Source organism: Taudactylus pleione, unplaced genomic scaffold, assembly GCF_031769625.1.
Source record: "Taudactylus pleione unplaced genomic scaffold, aTauple2 ptg000041l, whole genome shotgun sequence".
Taxonomy (NCBI): Eukaryota; Metazoa; Chordata; class Amphibia; order Anura; family Myobatrachidae; genus Taudactylus; species Taudactylus pleione.
This window is the reverse complement of record NW_028284443.1, coordinates 7543897-7557659: the sequence shown is the minus strand read 5'-3', so window position 1 is coordinate 7557659 and position 13763 is coordinate 7543897. Positions and strand designations below refer to the sequence as shown.

At 42.2% G+C, this 13763-nt stretch overlaps 1 protein-coding gene across 1 annotated transcript in view; it reads left to right on the top strand.

The window, feature by feature from the left end:
- The window catches only part of IL17REL (interleukin 17 receptor E like), a 159180-nt gene that overhangs the window by 121445 nt on the left and 23972 nt on the right, over nt 1-13763 (top strand). The window contains exons 11-14 of the mRNA XM_088455940.1: nt 4856-4900; nt 10289-10346; nt 10467-10612; nt 12519-12584. Of these exons, the coding sequence (XP_088312066.1) occupies nt 4856-4900; nt 10289-10346; nt 10467-10612; nt 12519-12584 (315 nt within the window). The remainder of the gene's footprint in view (nt 1-4855; nt 4901-10288; nt 10347-10466; nt 10613-12518; nt 12585-13763) is intronic.

Sequence of the window (13763 nt, the reverse complement as noted above, 5' to 3'; positions counted from 1 at the left end):
GCCAGAAGTGGAGAATGTGGGAAGAGGTAGCCGTTGCTGTCAATAGGGTGGGTGATTATGTCCGTCTAGCCTGGGATGTCAAACGGCGGTAAGTAAACCCTTGCCCCCCCTAAAAACAAACCCCATTTTAAACCAAAGCATAATGGCTTCCATTTTTTCCCACAGATGGGGCGACTTCAAATATCGCCTAAAGCAAAAACTCGCGGACAGGGCTAGGCATGCAAGGGGGACAGGTGGGGGTCCCACCCCTGTGTCATTGGAGTTGACGGATTTAGAAGAGCTGGCACAGGGGTGTGTGCAGCCTGTGGAGGTGTTTGGCGTGTCCAACATGGATACGGACATGCCAGACGTTGCGGCTCCTCATGTTGTCCCAGGTAAATCTTTGGATGTCATCAACTTTGAAATGTTATTGTGCCAATATGTAGATTGTAATGTGAGGCTTTTCTCTTTTTTCCTAACAGAGACACAGGCGGATGAGTCTGCTCCAGAGGGGAGCCTTGGCCGCCGAATTTCTGCTGGCTCTGCAGGGGAGGAACCAGTACATCCGGCTGAGGACCCTGCAGAAGCCAGTCCAGGACAATCCCCCTCGCAGGCAGTGGCCCTCCTCACAGAACTCAATTTCAAATCGGATTCCCATACGGAGATTCTGCAGAGGATGGACGCCAGTCTGCTACGGGTGGCTGAGGCCCTGGAGCAAAATGCTGCGGCCAACGTGACCATTGGTCAGGCCCTGGCGGAAAATACCAGGGCCAACATCCGCATCGCCAATGCCCTGGAGCAGCTTGTTCGCCAGCACATGGTGGAGCCGACCTCCCTTCCTGCCGGAACATCAGGATCCTCCACCTCTGGCACAACATCAGCCAATCCTCCAAATGTGCCTAGCCCTGTGCCTAGTCCAGAGGCCACAACATCTGCCTCTGGACAGGCCAGCCCGATGACATCCCGGACCCGGTCTGGCGCCCTCCCTCCCCCATCCAAACGGGTGAAAAAACGGTGACAGCAATGGTGACTTTTCCCACAATCCTTCTGTGCTTGGCTCATATTCCTTTCTGGTCAAAACTTCCCTCTCCTTTCTTGTGAAATGTTTTTATTTTTTTGTTGTATGTTTATGTCAACAGTTATGTTGGGCCAATTTGTTTGATTTGGGAACATATCTTTGGGCAAAAAAGATGTCCCCAAAATTTTTAAAATAAGTTTTTTTGTTTGAGCAATAAATTGGAAATTAAACAATGACATTGGATTGTGAAATTATTGTACAAATGGGTTACATTTAATCCTGGGCCAAAAGGCAAAAACTCGGCCAAAACAAAGGAAAAAAAAAAAGGGCTCTTTAAGGAACGTTTAAAAATTCATATAATTCGGCAAATTCAAGAGGCACAAATAAAATGGTGCGAAACTGAAAACATGATGACATTATTGTTACAATAGGCCCTAACCACCAAATTGCTGCCCAAATAAACCCCCCCAAATGTACGCAAATTGATTGTGTCATCCTGACATTAGCAGCTCTGAGTTCCACCTGCGTACGGTTTTGTGCTATCCCAAAAAACTGATTTCAAAACACATACCAAGCCGGTTCTCAATCCAACACTAATTGCTTTTCTGCCCTCCCGCGATTAATCGCAACAACATCGTGGAGTCCCGGGACGGAGGAGAAAGCCATCGCCAATGTGGTCGAGTAATCCAGACCCTAAGCTGTGCGAGCATTTGGAAGGGAAAGAGGATCATCCAGTGACGTAGGAGTCGGTCCGTACACATTTTACGCTCGCATCTGCTAATGTATGTACGCCCCAAAAACGCCTCGCCACGCCTGCGTTTTTCCATCTCCACCCTCGTCAACACCCTAAAACGCCCTGTTCTGTCAATCACATTTGACATGTCACTTCCTGTACGCTATTTTAGGAACGAGTCCAAAAAAACTCGCAATCTGCAGTACGCACATGCGCAGTGTTACACCGACGCATGCGCGGTTATTCAACATCGGAACGCAACGAGCGTACTGCTGTTAACGAGCGGCTCTGAATGAGGGCCTGTATTTATAATATTTTCTTACATTTTTTCTTATTTTTATAGTAAAAACTATGGAGTATACAGGAAAGGCTCTGCCTCACCTGCCTCACCTGACCGCACATCACTACAGCATATCCACTGGACGATACAGTGAACGACTAAACAAAAACAACATCAGTCGTTCAAAATATCATCTAGTGGATACGAGGCTTTGCACTATCATCTCACAATGCAGCCAATACAGTATGTCCTCATCCCAGCCTTAACTAACATCTAGAGCTAGTATCTTTCCATCATTAGTCAAACATACAGGGCCTATTCATCATCACTTATTTTTACAAAAGCATGTGAAAATGCACATTTTCACCTGCAATTGTAAACATTAACTTATCGGGCCATTCATTAAGAAGGTAAAGCAGGATAGCTCACATATATCTCCTACTTACCTTCCTCTGACGGAATGGCCCGCTGTCCCCATTCACTAGTATGGGGACAGAATTCATCAAGCTCTGAAAATATAATATTTTCGGAGCTTGAGTCCGGGAGCATTTGCCATGCTCCCAATACCCGCTCCTTCCCCTGTGGGAAAGAGTCCTGGGTCGCGAAGAGGGATTGCCCGGTCCGGCTCCTTCCGCGGACGTCGGGTTCTTGTGTGCATGCGTGAACTGTAGGTCACGCATGCGCACTCCCGTCACTGCTGCGAAAAGGAGCAGTGAAGCCGCTCGCGGAGACAGCTGTTTTACCATCAGCTGTCACTGCGCCGGAGCAATGATGAATTGCTCCGGATTCCGCGGCGAGTTAGAATGTTAATTATCAGGGTCCGACACTGATAATTAACATCATGAATAGGCCCCATAATCATTACTCATATTGTGAAAAAAGCTAATTCTGACTCATTGGGCCAAATGTAATAGGGTGAGAGTTTAGAAAATGTGAGAATTTTCTCACACGTTTGTAAACTCGGCCAATGTAACAGAGTCAGAGAACAGGCAAACTCACATGTTTTTCAAACTAAAAAACTCTCACGATTTAAACTGTCATCCAGATGTTTTCCCATTTTGCAGATACAACACGACCAATGTATTAGTGTGAGAGATTACTGCTAAACTTTCATATTTTCTAAACTCTCACCCTATTACATTTGGATGATATTCTCTTGTACATTACCATTCTTTCTCCCAACTCCCAAGAATCCGGAGCTGTGCATCTGCTGTTTCATCAGGCATTGGTACTTGCAGATGGGAATTTTTAACCTGCTTGGGAAAGCACTTGGGAATTCCCTGTGACTACTGGGGTTGGCTCGGGGCTCTGTTCTGCCCGTTAGAGCAGAGTAGGAGTCCGGTAACTGGGGGAGACCCTGGATAACGCCACCTCCAGGTGGCGTTATTATCACAGGGCTTTCCCTGGTATTTTTTCACAATTTATTTATAGTAACTTTGGCCAGATCACATTTCCCATTACAGTTATGGGAAATGTGATCTGCTTACTAAAAATAAGTGATAATTAGGGCTTGGAGTAGAATTTTATGAATTCTACTCCAATTGCCCTGTAATAACTATAGGTGATACTAAAATAATGTGAAAAGGGTGTGAAAACACCCTTTTTCACTGTATTTTAGTAAAAATAATGTTAATAAATAGAGCCCTAAGTCTGTCAAACTAAGTAAGTTAGCTGACCTCTCATTTGGATGAGGCCACTGGTGCTGGGCTGGGAAAGGGGTGCATAATGAGGCCAGGGGTGCTGTGCTGGATGAGGGGTGCTGGGCTGGGAAAGGGGTGCATAATGAGGCCAGGAGTGCTGTGCTGGATGAGGGGTGCTGGGCTGGGAAAGGGGTGCATAATGAGGCCAGGAGTGCTGTGCTGGATGAGGGGTGCTGGGCTGGGAAAGGGGTGCATAATGAGGCCAGGGGTGCTGTGCTGATGAGGGGTGCTGGGCTGGGAAAGGGGTGCATAATGAGGCCAGGAGTGCTGTGCTGGATGAGGGGTGCTGGGCTGGGAAAGGGGTGCATAATGAGGCCAGGGGTGCTGTGCTGGATGAGGGGTGCTGGGCTGGGAAAGGGGTGCATAATGAGGCCAGGGGTGCTGTGCTGGATGAGGGGTGCTGGGCTGGGAAAGGGGTGCATAATGAGGCCAGGAGTGCTGTGCTGGATGAGGGGTGCTGGGCTGGGAAAGGGGTGCATAATGAGGCCAGGAGTGCTGTGCTGGATGAGGGGTGCTGTGGTGGATGAGGGGTGCTGGGCTGGGAAAGGGGTGCATAATGAGGCCAGGAGTGCTGTGCTGGATGAGGGGTGCTGGGCTGGGAAAGGGGTGCATAATGAGGCCAGGAGTGCTGTGCTGGATGAGGGGTGCTGGGCTGGGAAAGGGGTGCATAATGAGGCCAGGGGTGCTGTGCTGGATGAGGGGTGCTGTGTCACTTATTGTCGCAGACTCTTCAACAGACATCACTCAGGCTGCAGGAAGTGGAAGTAGCTCATTTGCCAGTCCCTCCCTCGCCCTCAGTCACCTCAGTCAAGTCTGTAGTTGCAGAGTGCACTGTGTGGGCTGGAGGCTAGAGTCTGGCACGTGGCTGTGTGACCTATGACATCATGCTGCTACATTGCCATTATATGCCAGAAGCAAGCAGCATTGCAGGTAATTACTTGCGCCGCTGGCCGGTGCAGGTTTAATCCCGAAATCCCAGGATTGGTGCCTACAAACCCGGGATTAAGATCCCAGGTTTTTTTTAGGCTAAATCCCAGGATACTGTCATTGTCTTCCATACCTGCAGTGGTATTATTGCTTAGTAGCACCAAAAAAGCTATTGATAATTATGTCTAATATTTTTTTCCTTTCATTTCACATTTTAGGTTTCATATTCTCAAGTAGACACTCATCCCAGACTTTGCATGAAGGCAAGTATATTATTATTATTATTAGTAGTAGTTATAAATTAGACTCTGATAAATGGTATTAATTATAAGCAATCATCAGAGTATATTTATTTACATTAATATACATTTAGAATTCAGCTTTTTACAAAGTTTTGTACGACTGCTGTGCATTTGAAGAACTCCTGCAGGAGTCATGTGTCCTGTTATTTCAAATTAACAGGAACAGAAAAGGACATTATAAAGGACACTTTATTGTTTTTATAATTAAGTTGAAATGGACACCCAGTTTGTAGGATACTTTTTGGTATGATTTACTTTACTGTGTAACTTAGTTTCATTTGTAATGACCAGCTGAACTTTTGGTCTGGATAGTTACCTCTGGTATAAATACAAGCTACCCCATTATCTCCTCTATATCTTGAGAAAGACCTTATATAGGTTGACTTGAAACATGTCTGTGGAGGAGCATCTACTGGAACCAGTTCCCTATCTGAAGGTGAAGTGTCAGACAGCGGTGGTGCACCAGGGCCTGATCACCTCCAGCCTCACCTTGGTTCTTGAATGCTCATTTAACATGTATTTCCGGTAGTCATTCTGACCAGCGCCATAACAGAGCTCAGATGCTCCCTATGACGGCTCGCCCCTCTGAGCCCCCGACGTCACAAAGACGTGCGCAAGATGTTATTAAATTGCGCAGAGTGGGCTGAGCTGCCAATACCTGCAGCACTGACTGGAGTGTCCTGAGAACACTCTGATTGGCTGTTCAGGCTGCAGAGTACCTGTCTGGAGCATCTAACAGACACTCCGGTGTCACTATAGCAGCGATCCTGGCTTCAGTGTGCCATTTCAGGCACCCTGATAGCCAGAAACAAGGGTCATGGGGCAGTGATGGTGCAGCTCTATGCGCGGCACGGTTCGCACATAGTTACGGCCATGCTTCTGACAGCTCATGTTTAGGATTTTTTTAAGTGTATGTATGTTTCTCATGTGTGAAGATTTTACTTGGAATTAAAGTGATGACACATTATCAAGACTCTGTCTCATTCTCGGGGCCTTATACTATCGATGAACATGTCAGAAGGACTTTATGTGAATCCGGGTGATGTGATCAAGAGTATCATTCCATGAAAGGTCCAGTTTTCATCTCCTTTTTGTAAGTGCATTACCGTAAGGGGACAGTGTGGTTTGTTCCATTGACGTGGTGGCGGTTGATGTGAGTTAGACCATTATCTTCACATTTTAATGGACTTTATTTGCATCTCCATCTTGTGAGTTTAATACCTTAGAGAGAAAGTGTGAAAACTTTCACTGGCATGGTGACGGCACTCCAAGAGAAATCTCTTCACTCCCTCTTCTTATTATATACCATTAACTACAATTTTGGGTAATACATTATTGTGGGTTCTCTTACTTTTCTGTTAAAGCAGACATTGCTAGTGAAGGAATAGAAAATTAGGAGTGACAATTCCTGGAAAACATTTTGGTCCTGAAAAGGGACGTATTTAATTTTTAGCACCTGTATATTTGTTCATCCATTCCTTTTTTTCTCGTCTGTATTTATAGTGTTGGTGACACTATTGTGTCAGTTGTGTAAGGCTGCTTAGGGTGGTGCAGGGTTGTTCCACCCTTGTGACTTTGCAGCAGGGTAGTCGCTATTGGGCCTATTTAATTTTGCCTGTAGGATCATTCTCATGGGGAGAGTCCTTTGCATGGCCTCATCACTTCTTACATTTGCCGCCTGATACTATATGTGATCTCAGGCTATGGGACTCCTTTTGGTCCCAGTCTTTTTCAGTATTCCCCCCATATGTAACAGCGTACAACTGCAACTTTTTATGGATACAGCTGGTTCCACTGGATAGGGTTTACATATGGACAGTGCTTGGTCTGCTGCACCATGGCTTTCAGAATGAATCCAGAAGGATTTGACCAGGAACCTTCCTTCTTTTGCTTGAGCTCCTCCAATAGTTGTTGCCATGGAACTTTGGTGGAAGAGCTTGTGCAAAATGTACATAGTTTTTGGGTCCATCAACCTTGTCGCAATGCATGCCTTTGACTAGCAGCATGCTTTCTTGCTGCCAGCGGTGCACTTATTGGCTAGGCTCCTGCAGCACCTTTCCTTTTCCCCAGGACATGTCTTCAGGCTAGACATGTCCTAAGGGGTTATGAATACTATTGCTGATATTTTTTCTAGATTTATCTGGGTTAGAATAAGATAGTTGGCACCTCACACTGCTTTGATTGGTTGATTGGCGATACCTGTCCTTCTTATGTTTTGTCAGGTTATCAAGCTGGCATGGAGAAACTAGCAATGTGAGCTATTGATCCATGGACAACAAACTTCCTGGGTGGAAAGAAACCACTTTTGTGCTACTGGTGAACATAGAGGTTAGAGCAGGCATCAAATGATGCTTTCCTTTATTTCAGGGCTCTATATCCAAGGGTGGTCTCAGGCTGTGGTGAAGCAGAACTTTGCTCAGATTTCTTATTTTACAAGTGTGCAAACAACCTCACCTGATTAAGATTTTTCTGATATTGAAGGTTGTGAAGGGTTGGGCTTGGGTCATGCTGGTACCTGAGTACGGGAGTCAACCCATTGTCATTTAATTATTACCTGATTTACTTGCAGAAGTAGAGGGTTGGGGCTCCTCTTGTTATGAAAGGCCCTTTTCTCAATTAGCATTAGCATTCTCTCTGGTATTTCATAGGATGTTCAGGGAAAGTTAGCTGATAGCACCAGCCAAGACTGTAGATGGATCTATGCTCTTCTGAGATGTGTTAGTTAGTACTAGTTCCTTCCACTGTAAAATTTAGCGCTACAAGACAGACCGACTGAGCTGGTGTCTCTGGCCTTTCCTCTTGTACAGCCAGGACATTTGGATCTGTCTGGCCTCCTTAGTGCTGACTCTAGTGCTGACTCATTTGTTGATTTCACCTTGGGTTGATGGAACATGACTAGTTTATGCTGATGGTTTTACTGTCACAAAGTACAAGTGTGGTGCTATCTTGAATTGCTTTGCCATCTCTTTGGGCCTCTCGCCATGGGACTTTGGGACTCACTCATTCTATAGTAGACCAGTGCTGCCACAATGTAGCTTCCACTGGCTTTTTGGTGCACGATATTTAGGCACTTGGTTGTTGGCTATCAGGCTGCTTTAGGCTATATAGCTAGCAAAGATGGTGCTTGGTAGCTCTCTTTTTGTAAGATAATCAGTTGTTTGCAGGGGCCTCTGAGAGATTTGATATTTACTATGAGAACCTGAGTGGCCTTTGGCACCTCTACAGGTTTTTTTTTTTTTCCTTGAGCCTGGTTATTATCTCTCCCACAGTATCTCCACCAGCTATATACTCTCCTGGCAACCTTCTTTGTGCCTATGAGTTGTTTTCTTGTTTGTGAGTTTTTGTTGTTAAGTCAGACTTATTTTTGTTCCCAGTGCATTTGTTATAAAGACTCTACGGATGATAAGAAAATCATTTGTATTTTGGGCATCTAGGTTCAATGCAACCTGGGATGATTTTCCCTGCAATGGTTAGGATTTAGAGGCATGTGTTGGGGTTCTTTCAAGGACTGTCTGCTTTATGTAGTGCAGTCAGTTGGAGTTCATAAAGATTTTTGTTGTCCACCTCAGGCGGAATGACTTTAGGAGGCAAAAATCTCTTGTTCTGCTAATGATATCTTGAGTTGACTCTTGGTGCTTAGCTTTTATGCAGGCTGGTTTGGTCTGCGATAGTGCCCAGGTATGTTTGGCAGTGTAAGAAGAGCATAGTGGTGATGATTGAAGCAGCAAAATAAATTTTGATAACACCCGGTTTGTTTTATCTAAAGGTAAGCATGGTTTGATTTATTTCCTACCTACAGTATATTTGCCAGATGTGGTTTGAGCAGATTCTCAAGTAGTTTAATAGTGTTTGCCTGTATGGTAGTGGTGCTATCACTAGTTAGGAGCCTTACTGTGATAGTAAAAAACGTTGATGCTGGCAGGTCTGAAGTTTTCATGTTTTTTTGTGCGCTCTTCTGTTCATTTTTTTCTATTTCTCATCACTGCGTAAGGTTTAAAGGACAGTTGTATGTATATAAGTGTTCGAGTTTGTGTGCATACATTGTTGTGTCCTTGCCTGTTCTTTGTTAACTAACCATACGTTTTAATCTGTGAAATAATATTTGACCAATTTTAATGCCATACGTTTTTTGTTATTATCGTTAAGTGTTTATATATAATGTTTGACACGATGGGATCACAGGAGTCATCAATGGTAATTTTTACTCACATACTATACACAAAGCTGAGCTGTATAGTATAGAACTAAACTCTGGTGGAAATGAACTAACCTTTTTGGAATCCACGGGCTTATTGCAATGGGTGTAGTTGTAGCAGTGAATATAGGACACTTTGGGCCAGATGTAATAGATTGAGAGATTAGAAAATGTGAGAGTTTAGTAGTAAGCTCTCACACTTTTTAAACTCGGCCAATGTAACAGAGTCCGAGAACATACAAACTCACATGTTTTTCAGACTAAAAAAACTCTCACAAATTAAACTCTCATTCAGATGTTTTCCCATTTTGAAGATAAAACTCGACCAATGTGAGAGTTTACTGCTAAACACTCACATTTTCTAAACTCTCACCCTATTACATTTGGCCTATTGTCTTATTTTAAGATCACTCTTTCTTACTGTACATAGATAATGTAGTATTTTGTATGTATTTGCAAAGTGCATAAAGCAAGCAAATCATCAAACTGTTTACCAATGCTTTGTCTTCATCCTATACTCAAATTGGCAAATTACTGCATTAGGTAAACCTATGAAGTTTGTGGGTGAGAAGTGAGGCCTGATTCAACGATAGACGGTAAAGCACAGCTGCTGCATCTCTGTACGCAGGGACTGTACTAAAATATGCAAAAGCCGACAGGAGGTGTCTTAAGTAATAATGCGGCCACTGCTGGCTTCTCTGATCTGCTGCTGTGTCCATAGACATAGCATCGGATCAACTGCATGACCATTGGACATCCCAGTAACCCTGGCTTTGGTACGCCCAGTAAATGGGGCCAATGCTCCCTGTTTTCTGGAATGCTCCTTGTCGCCTTTCCCCAGCAGCATGTCAATCACGCTGCGTTGTTTGGGGTACTGCGAGTGACATAACAGAAACAGGCCTGCACAAGCACAGATTTGCCCAGGAGCTGCACTGTGGAGATTTACGTAAATATGGAATTTTAATAAATCCTTGAATTGCGCCCTGAGTTTATTTTCTGCAGAGAGTGGGTAATTAGTAAGTAGATGGGGAATGGTAGCAGTTTGTACATAGTGACTACCAGGAGCTAGAAATCTAGTTTTGTAACTTCTTCTAGGGAGCATGTATATTGTGTTGCAAATATTGAACTGTTAACTTACACTTATATATTTTTAGTTTACTACTGATGTGAGCTCTTGGGTGAAATGTCCCTTTGCTTCTGGACAATTTTCAGGTAAAAAAAGTCTCTACTATAAAATAAAATAAAAATAAATAATTACACAGATGAGATGTATAGAGGACATGTTCAATATGTACATTCTGTACGTTACTATATTATTCTTATCATTTTCAGCCTGGGATATGAAAACACATATTATGGATGAAACAATGCAGATCAGACTGTCATCATCGGCTAAAGCAAAGTTTTCTGTTTTTGTTTGCAATCAGACACAACTTAATACCTGTAAACCTCTTAAAATGTATGCTTTGGTATATGTGGTAAGTATAGAAATTAGCTGCTTATCTTTCAGCTTCCCAAAACGCAATCAGTTACAGCTCTGAGTGTTATACCTAGCAATGTAGAGGTTGGAAATGCACTAAATGGCGTAGTTACCCACATTTCTTTTTACCTTCCCGGGAGTGGCCTGGAAATGACTTTCAAGTGGGCAGTGATGGGGGTGGGGATGGAGAATTTGTGCCATTAGGCCCCGCCCACTCATGGGGAAATCACAAATATTCGGGAGGCTTGCCTGCCTGCCTTTCCGGCAGCCGATTTTTGGGAGGCTCCCGGCTGAATCAGGAGGGTAGGCAAGTATGGTGCAAATTAATATAATTTAATTAATGTAAACCACGATGTCAGCATTAAGACTCAAGATAAGCCATGCCAACAGTATACTATATAGCTCCCATGCTCTAAGTATATACTTTAGCGCACTATATCTTTGATATATTATGTACAGCTTCTAAGTGTCCAATGTTTACAGTATACAGTACAGCTAAATTATATACACAGTTCTCTTATCCTTACTATACTGTACAATATAGCATCCATATTTACAGTGTACAGTACTGCTCCCTGGGCCTCAGTATTATTTTATTATTTTTATTAACAGGTATTTATATAGCATAGACTTAACCTTAAGGAGAATATTTGGTCATGCACTTCAATCCCTGCCCCAGTAGATCATACAATCTATACTCCCTACCGTACATTCAGTACACACATAAGTAATAGGTTCATTTTTTTGTCAGAATCCAATTAACCTACTAGTATATATTTGGATTGGGGAGGAAACTGGTGTATCCAGACAAAGACGAGGCAAACATGGGGAGAATATACAAATTCCACACGGTTAGGGCCTTATTGGGGATTTAACCCAAGACCTCAGTCCCATGTAGCAGTAATGCTAACCACTACAAAACCATGCTGCTCAGTATACAGTAAATCTGTCATACTACTATATAATAATAACAATATACTGTAATTCAACCCCTAATCTCCAAGTATAGTAGAGCTGACATGCCCTCAGTATACAGTGCTACTTCCATGTCCAAGCCTACAAGGTAGATCCAGATACACTTAGTATACTGTACAGCACAGCTTGCATGCATTCAATGTAAACTGCAGCTCCCAAATATCCACTATATACAGTCCCCTGTATATAGTAGCGTTCCACATGCTCCTCTATATAGTAAAACTCCATCACATGTGACCAGTATATACAGTAGACGTGCAATTGGATATACAGTACAATAATAGTAGGTGTTGTAGGAGCCCCTCCGTTTGCCCACTTACCCAAATTGTGCACTGGGTAATTGTACCTTCCGAGAGACAGGTATTGGTGAATTATATCCAATTATGAATCTTTACAAACCACACCACTCATTCAAATCCTGGCAGATACACCTTACAATGATATTACAAAATGTAAGTCCTATGGCATTGGAAGGAGAAGGATAGAGACTGGAGGCTCTATATTAGGTTTAACTCATCCATGTCTGCAGCACTACCTGTCTGTTATAAATAATGATAGTGAGAGATTGTTTTATGAACAAAATAACACTTTACTCTCAATTTAGTTTTATCCATTGTTGGGATAGATTTGAACTGCAGTGGCATCTGCACCAGCTGTGGACAGCTCAGTGGGGTTCAACAAGTCCATTCAGTAATGTTAATTCACTAGCAGACAGCAATTGCACCTCCTGTTAACCAGCTCCTGAATATTTTTCATGTCAAACAATTGAAGGATATTGACTGTCCTAAGAATTAGAAAAAAAATACTGTGAACAAAAACAAAATATTTTAAACACACAAACACATTAAATACCAAAAACATCACTCAATGCAACAACCAAATATATGTTTTAATTCCTGTATTAAAGTACATTTATTTAATATCTATAGGGAGCATCAGATCATGTCTTTCTCAATATATCAAGAGATATATGTGGCCCCAATACTTGTATTCAGGTAAGTTTATAATGCAGTTAAATATAATATGTATACAGAAATAGGTTACATACAATATGTGCTTAGTACACAGCCCTACATTGTATTAAGTGGAAGCTTACTGTACTGTAGTTTTGCACTTGACAAAGTAAATAATTATGGCAAGCACTTAAAATAAATCATAATATTAACAAAACAGATTGTAAAAAAATACAGCTTTTTTTAATTCATAAGATAAGTTTGTGGTATGCTTGAGTTTTATAAGTTGTACAAACTTGCATTGTATTTAAATGTTCATTCATTAGTAGCCCATTTTATAAAAAATGTGGGAGCCCAAATCCACCAATTATTAATCTAAGGCTCAAAAGCTTTTATGGCAAACTCTAGCATTGACAGTTGTCTTTTGGTACTGTACAGTAGCTGATTACCAATAGGCTAGCATTGTTTTTAGTAAGTACTTATAGAAAAGGCATTAGAATGTGGCTTTGGGTGTGCTAAGTATTACTGTAAGAACATTTTTAATCCAAAAAGTTGACAATCTGCAATATTAAGAAATATAGTGCCAAGCTTCATACTGCAAGGCTAGTATTACTTTTTATTCTGCCACTATCAAGTAAATTGCCAAAGACACAAGCCTGAACTTGTTTGATATACTTTATCTATTGTATAATTCCAAACCCTATATAGCTATAATAATCACATTTTTTTTTCATTAGTGTAACTGTTAACTTTACAAGGTGTGCACGTGCTAGGCTGGAACCACTATGTGCGAGCTATGTATTTTGGTTATCATTGTTTTTTAGGTCAATATTGGTACTTTAGAGTACATAGTAATGCTCCTGTCCAGCATCAAAATACAGCAAATACCATTGGTTGGCTGGGCTAGCTGTACTCTCCCTTATTTTATACTAAATAATAGCTAAACACATGTCCCCGGAACAAATGATAATAAAATTAACCCATAGTGCAGGTTTATTGGTTAAATATTTACAATCCACATAGTTATCAAAGCATGCTCCAACAAAAGGAGAACAAGGATCATACAGAGGTAAAGTCATAATAATCCCCACATTAAAATGCTGTGTAATTAAATATTGTTATTTAGCATGTTAAGTTAAGGAGACACTTGTATGGCTACCGGACCCAGAGCAGTAAGTGATTACCGGTTACCTTTATATCATAGTACAAGTACCTTTTTCT